The sequence below is a fragment of the Neoarius graeffei genome, chromosome 1, assembly GCF_027579695.1.
Source record: "Neoarius graeffei isolate fNeoGra1 chromosome 1, fNeoGra1.pri, whole genome shotgun sequence".
Taxonomy (NCBI): Eukaryota; Metazoa; Chordata; class Actinopteri; order Siluriformes; family Ariidae; genus Neoarius; species Neoarius graeffei.
The window spans coordinates 52,662,961-52,670,876 of record NC_083569.1 but is presented as its reverse complement, the minus strand read 5'-3'; the positions used below and the strand labels follow the sequence as shown (position 1 = coordinate 52,670,876).

Below are 7,916 nucleotides of genomic sequence, written 5' to 3'. Positions count from 1 at the left end.
AGCACTGTTTTTATAAGAATGGATGATGAGAGTTGTTTTATTTTATATCTGTCGTAACAAATTCAAAAGGTATCTCAAGTCATAAAATATTGAGTGCGTTTATGGTGTACTCGAAGGGCAAGATGTGTCACTGACTTTTTTTGCATTGTATTTTACTGCAGTACACTGGTATGATAATTGTCTCATCTCATCTTCTCTAGCCGCTTTATCCTGTTCTACAGGGTCGCAGGCAAGCTGGAGCCTATCCCAGCTGACTACGGGCGAAAGGCGGGGTACACCCTGGACAAGTCGCCAGGTCATCACAGGGCTGACACATAGACACAGACAACCATTCACACTCACATTCACACCTACGGTCAATTTAGAGTCACCAGTTAACCTAACCTGCATGTCTTTGGACTGTGGGGGAAACCGGAGCACCCGGAGGAAACCCACGCGGACACGGGGAGAACATGCAAACTCCGCACAGAAAGGCCCTCGCCGGCCACGGGGCTCGAACCCGGACCTTCTTGCTGTGAGGCGACAGCACTAACCACTACACCACCGTGCCGCCCATGATAATTGTTATGAAGTTAAATGTTGGAATGTTAGCATTTTACTTTTTGTAAACCATAGAGGCTACAGCTCTCACTGCATACAATACCAGTCAAAAGTTTGGACACACTTTCTAATTGTTTATTTTTGTTAATTAAAAGATGCTTCATGTCTTAAAGTAATAATGGATGTCGTTTCTCTTTAGTTGAGCGGTTCTTGACATATGGATTACTACAGTTGTGGAATAGGGCTATTTACTATTTGATCTCAAACACATTAAGAAGGCAAGAAATTGCACTAATTACGTTTTGACAAGGCACAACTGTTAATTGAAAAGCGTTCCAGGTGAACCTCATGAAGCTGGTTAAGATAATGCCAATAGTGTGCAAAGCATCATCAAGGTAAACACCGGCTACTGTGAAGAATCTAAAATAAGAGACGTTTTGTTTACCACATAATTCCATACATGATCCAGGTGTTATTTCAGTTTTGATGTCTTCAGCATTGTTCTACAATGTAGAAAATAGGTGTGTCCAAATTTCTGACTGGTACTGTATAGTGTCTCTTAGACAAACTTTTCACACTGAAACACAGTTACAGCCATTTGGTTACCCTGAGGGTGTATCTATAGTGACCAATTAGAAAAAAAAAGACATTTCTATGTAATATGGACGCTGCACTCTCGGGCTGCTGGAGAGTGTGGACTCCTGAGTGAAGTATCTGAAGCGTAAAGAGTCTCTAAAGGCTGCAGTGATTATAGAAAGGAACAAGCCTCGTTATTGATTGGTGATTACAGCCCCAGTTCCATGAATGTCTTATGGCTGTGTTTGATCATACTTCGGTGCGGCACTAATGAAATGTGCATGATCAAAATGAAATGCAGTACACCAGGGACTTGCATTCACTTCTATCAAAAAGTTCACATTTAACTCAACAAAAAAATCACCCACCAAGTGTTTTCCACTGAAGATTTAAAATGACACAAGAGCCATGTAATGAAGCTTTTCCTTTTCAATGTGGCATGTTTACTGCTAGGTCACTACTGAAAAGCATTACAAGCTGTGTATTGTCTTTCACATAAACAGAATGTGACATGTTGCTTGTGATGGTGGACAATATTCACTTCTGACTTGCATGCAGCACCCTACTGATCAAATAGCATGAATATTGAAATGAACGTTTTGCTTTTCAGTTTGGCTGTCATGTTAAAAAAAAAAAAACAGGACTGCATGCGTCGTACCTTTCAAGTTTCCCCTCAATCGTGATTATCGTTGTATCTGGCACAGAATCTTCTCCATAATAAAAGGACCAACAACTCATGGTTAATCACAAGATAACTGTCACTACAGTTTTCTTGCTGCACCATGCTTATCTGGACCTTTGTCTCATCTCATCTCATTATCTCTAGCCGCTTTATCCTGTTCTACAGGGTCGCAGGCAAGCTGGAGTCTATCCCAGCTGACTATGGGCGAAAGGCGGGGTACACCCTGGACAAGTCGCCAGGTCATCACAGGGCTGACACATAGACACAGACAACCATTCACACTCACATTCACACCTACAGTCAATTTAGAGTCACCAGTTAACCTAACCTGCATGTCTTTGGACTGTGGGGGAAACCGGAGCACCCGGAGGAAACCCACGCGGACACGGGGAGAACATGCAAACTCCACACAGAAAGGCCCTCGCCGGCCCCGGGGCTTGAACCCAGGACCTTCTTGCTGTGAGGCGACAGCGCTAACCACTACACCACCGTGCCGCCTCTGGACCTTCGTAAGCAAGAAATTAATTGGACCTTCCTAAATTTCAGCCGAGTATGGACTTCAAGCATCAGTAAAACATGCTTTTCAGAACATTTACTCTAAATGACCCAACGATACATGAAGAAAAAGCAACAGGCACAGACATAAAATATTTATTCTGTATAATAGGATTTTACATGGAGAGGTTTGACTGAAGTTGTCCATCATAGTAGAGTGAATTTGAAAGACCAAAACAGATGTACACAAAACGGGCATTGCGGTTCTTTAACGGTCCACCTCACCAAACACAATGTCTTGAGTTCCTAAAAAGGAAATGCAACAAAAATTTTAATTCAACCAGTGTTATATGGAAAAAGTGTGCAAATTCAGATAGTTAAATTAAAAAAAAAAAAAAAAAACACTTAATTCAAACTTGTATACAGTTGTGGTCAGAAGTTTACATACAGTGACATGAATGCCATCTTGGATATGAATGTCATGGCAATATTTGGGCTTTCGGTAATTTCTTTGAACTGTTCTTTTTCTGTGGCAGAATGATTGTACAGCGTACATCTCTAATTAAAAAAATAGAATTTGGTGCACAAGTTTTAAATTTTCTTTGGGGTTTTCTGAAATCAAACACAGGGTCAAAATTATACATACATGGTCAAAAATTTACATACGCTCACTTAGATTATTAATTCAGAGGTGCTGAAACTTCCAAAATGTGTCTTGCCAAGGCCGAGGTCTCTTAACTTCCTGTTAGTGATCATGATTGACTACAGCTGGTAGCTTCTCTGTGCCTTCATAAAAAAAGGGTTTGTTTACAGCACTCACTGGATTGACCAACACAAGACAACAGGAAAGTCCAAGGAGCTCAGTGCAGATCTGAGAATCACAGATGTATACAACTCCAGAATGTCTCTTGGAGCCATTTCTTAAAGGGATAGTTCGGGATTTTTGACATGAATCTATATGGTATCCCCGTCAGCAGTGTCGTGCATCCACACTGACTTACCCCCGACAGTGTTCTGTGAGCCTAGATATTGTACAGTGTTGGTCAGTGTACAAGTAGTTCCGGCAGGTTTCCTGGGGTCTGCAAAGTAACACGTTTTTCTTCTCAAAACAGCTCGTGTTCGAATGAGTGATTTATTAGCATAACAAAACCCTTGTAGTCCAAAAAGTCACACCTTGTAATTGCTTGGGGCTACTTTCTCTCAATAGCGATCAGTGCGCGCTGTCACTGTTAACAGTTGTGTGCGAGCTAGCCAACAACTTTCATTAGTTGTTCGACAGTGTTTAGCAGCAGCAAATTGCTTTCCTCCTCAGTATACAAGTGCGCTTCCATGGCAGGGAAAAAGAAACTACCACTGCTGCCTATGTAGTGCCCTATTTATACAAATAGGAGTCATTCAGGATTCAGCCATGTTTTTGCTCCGTGTCATGGCTGAATCCTGAATGACTCCTATTTGTATAAATAGGGCACTACATAGGCAGCAATGGTAGTTTCTTTTTCCCTGCCATGGAAGCGCACTTGTATACTGAGGAGGAAAGCAATTTGCTGCTGCTAAACACTGTCGAACAACTAATGAAAGTTGTTGGCTAGCTCGCACACAACTGTTAACAGTGACAGCGCGCACTGATCGCTATTGAGAGAAAGTAGCCCCAAGCAATTACAAGGTGTGACTTTTTGGACTACAAGGGTTTTGTTATGCTAATAAATCACTCATTCGAACACGAGCTGTTTTGAGAAGAAAAACGTGTTACTTTGCAGACCCCAGGAAACCTGCCGGAACTACTTGTGCACTGACCAACACTGTACAATATCTAGGCTCACAGAACACTGTCGGGGGTAAGTCAGTGTGGATGCACGACACTGCTGACGGGGATACCATATAGATTCATGTCAAAAATCCCGAACTATCCCTTTAACAACTACAAATTCCAAGATCCGCTCAAACAATCGTATCCAAGTTACTGTGAGGTGTAGTCACTTTGCCAAGCCACTTTGCCTCAAGAAAACCCAAACTGTCACCCTCAGCTGAAAGGAAACTGGTTTGGATGGTCAGGAACAACCTGGGAACCAACATGGCACAGCCCTGCCATGAACTGGAAGCTGATGGATCATCGTCTACAGTTCAGATCATCATGGACTAAGAGGCTGCTAAACAAGAAATAACCCCCTGCTCCAAAATTGACACCTTCAAGCTTAACTAAAGTTTGAAACTGACCACACGGACAAAGAAAAAAGAAAAAGCCTTCTGGAGGATAGCTGTATGGTCAGATGAGACAAAGATAGAGTTGTTTGGCCACAATGACCACCATGTACAGAGGGACACTGTACCAGCTGGTGGCGGTGGTAGGATCATCAAGCACTGGGGCTGTTTTGCTGCCAGTGGAACTGGTTCATTGCACAAAGTGGATGGAATAATGAAGGAGGACTACCTCAGAATTCTTCAGCATAAACCATCAGAAACTTGAACACGACTTGGGACTTACAACATGACAATGAACCCAAACACGCATCAGAGCTGGGTTTGGAGGATAAAGCAGGCTAACATTAAAGCTTAAAACAAGTCCTGACTTCAACCCTATTGAAAATATATGGACCGTGCTTATAAGTCGAGTCCATGCCAAGGGGGGGAAAAAAAAAAAAAACTCTACCAATTCTACCATCAAGAGTCATGAAACATCCAACCGGAATTCTGCCAGAAGCTTGTTCATGGTAAACAAAAATGTTTGGTCAAGGTGAATCTTGCAAAGAGACATTTTACCCAAATATTAGGTGTGCTGTATGTATATTTTTGACCCTGTGTTGATTTTCAGAAAACCCAAAGAAAATTAACTTGTGTACCAAAATCTAGTGTTTTTTTTATTAAAGATGTATGCTGTACATTCTGCTACAGAACAAGAACAGTTCAGAGAAATTACTGAAAGCCCAAATATTGCCATGACATTCATATCCAAGACGACATTCATGTCACTGTATGTAAACTTCTGACAACTGTAAATGCTCCTAAAATAACATTTACTGTAATTTCTACCATTTTTCATAATGCTACATGCTAAATATTTGCCAAACAGGAAGCCTGAGTCCTTTGCTCTCAGCCAAAGCCCTTGTTAGACCTCAAACTGCTGGGGAGATGTCAGCATTTTCATGAGCCTTTTAATGGCCATGATCTAAAGCTATTCGTTTTAGTGCATTTTATATTATAAGAATACAACAGATTCTGAAATGCACAAACCAGTCCATTTGGTACCAACAACTATGCCATGGTTAAAGTCACAGAGATCAACCCCCTGATGTTTGATGTGAACATTAACTGAAGCTCTTGGCCTGCATCTGCATGATTTTATGAACTGCACTGCTGCCAGCTAACGACTGGCTGATTGAAGAACTACAAACAAGAAATAAATAAAAATAACACACACAGGTGTACCTAATAAAGTGGATGGAGGGTGTGTTTTTTTCAATGCGAGCGCACACAAGCTGTTCAGTGGCGTGTTCACGGTCGGTCTGGTATCAAAGTGGGTTTTTCACCACATAACTGATGAGTGCAAACATTTGTAAATATTGTTTCCACATTTGTAATTTTAAAAATCTGGTCTGTGCGGACATGGGGGCAATTTGTAGAAACTCGTACTGTACTGTTGGCGTGAAAATGTTGAGCAGTGCTTATAACAAGCTGTTTCAATATACACTACCGTTCAAAAGTTTGGGGTCACTTTGAAATGTCCTTATGTTTGAAAGAAAAGCACTGTTCTTTTCAATGAAGATCACTTTAAACTAATCAGAAATCCACTCTATACATTGCTAATGTGGTAAATGACTATTCTAGCTGCAAATGTCTGGTTTTTGGTGCAATATCTCCATAGGTGTATAGAGGCCCATTTCCAGCAACTCTCACTCCAGTGTTCTAATGGTACAATGTGTTTGCTCATTGCCTCAGAAGGCTAATGGATGATTAGAAAACCCTTGTACAATCATGTTAGCACAGCTGAAAACAGTTGAGCTCTTTAGAGAAGCTATAAAACTGACCTTCCTTTGAGCAGATTGAGTTTCTGGAGCATCACATTTGTGGGGTCGATTAAATGCTCAAAATGGCCAGAAAAATGTCTTGACTATATTTTCTATTCATTTTACAACTTATGGTGGTAAACAAAAGTGTGACTTTTCATGGAACACAAAATTGTCTGGGTGACCCCAAACTTTTGAACGGTAGTGTACCTTTTTGCAAGTTTGTGCGGGGTGAAAGAAATGAGGCAGCAGGTTGTATTCGGGCCACAACCCTTGAGTTTGACATGTCCTCTAGAACCTCTGATCTAGAAAACGTACCCTTTAAAACATTAGTTAGTTTGGATATGCAGAGAAATCATTTTACCAATGATGGCCACCACATCAGCAAGCATGTGTCCTTTTGCCATTTTGTCCAAACCAGCCTATAATAAAAAAAAAAATGTGCATTAGAGAAAAACAGACTGTTGATTAAATATGACTAAGGAATATAGGAGTTATTTGTATATTTTATGCACATATTTCTTTAAATATACATATATTAAGGTTTCAATAAAGCTGTAGCAATAATGTAGTGAATTTTCCATTATATAACACCACCCCCAATCTAGTGGCATGCCCTAAAGCTAAATGCTCCATATTGTAAATTAGGACAAATTTCCTTTTTTTTTTTTTTTTTTTTAAACCTACAACCCTGATTCTAAGAAAGCTGGGACACTGTATTAAACAAATAAAAACAGAAAGCAATGATTTGCAAATTCTTTTCAACCTATATTCAATTGAATACAATACAAAGACAAGATATTTAATGTTCAAACTGAAACTATTGTTTTTTTTTTTTTTAAATATACGCTCATTCTGATACCTGTAACATGTTCCAATAAAATTGGGACGGGGCATATTTACCACTATGTTACATCACCTTTTCTTTTAACAACTCAGTAAGCATCTGGGAACTGTGGACACTGTTTGGAAAGTGAGATGCTTTCCCGTTCATACTAGTTTCTCAACAGTCCGGGGTCACCACTGTCATACTTCACACTCATAAATGCACCACACGTTTTCAGTGGAAGGCAGACAGGCCAGTTTAGCACCCACGCTTGGCATCGTCTTGCTGGAATACGTAGTGATGTCCCTGAAAAAGACGTCATCCAGATGGAAGCACATGTTGCTCCAAAACCTGCATGTACCCTTCGGTGTTAATGGAGCTTTCACAGATGTGCAGGTTACCCATGCCATGGGCACCAACACACCCCCATACCATCATAGTTGCTGGCTTTTGAACTTTGTGCTGGTTACAATCTGGATGGTCCTTTTCCTCTTTAACCCAGAGGACATAACATCCATGATTCCATAAACAATTCAAAATGTGGACTCGTCAGACCACAGCTCACTTTTCCACTCTGCATCAGTCCATCTCAGATGAGCTCAGATCCAGAGAATTCAGTGATGTTTCTGATATTTAGCTTTGCCTCGTAAATGCAGCGACATACTAGGTTTACTGACAACGGTTTTTCTGAAGTGTTCCCGAGCCCAAGTAGTAATAATACACTTTACACAATCATGTTGGGTTTTTAATGCAGTGCTGTCTGAGGAATTGAAGGTCAATCTTGGTTTTTGGTCTT

At 40.7% G+C, this 7,916-nt stretch overlaps 1 protein-coding gene across 1 annotated transcript in view; it reads right to left on the bottom strand.

Annotated features, from left to right (window-relative positions):
- Positions 1-2,433: 2,433 nt before the first annotated feature.
- The window catches only part of ndufs2 (NADH:ubiquinone oxidoreductase core subunit S2), a 36,769-nt gene continuing 31,286 nt past the window's right edge, over positions 2,434-7,916 (bottom strand). The window contains exons 13-14 of the mRNA XM_060923676.1: positions 6,659-6,716; positions 2,434-2,599 (exon numbers count right to left, since the gene is read on the bottom strand). Of these exons, the coding sequence (XP_060779659.1) occupies positions 2,562-2,599; positions 6,659-6,716 (96 nt within the window). The 3' untranslated portion in view covers positions 2,434-2,561. The remainder of the gene's footprint in view (positions 2,600-6,658; positions 6,717-7,916) is intronic.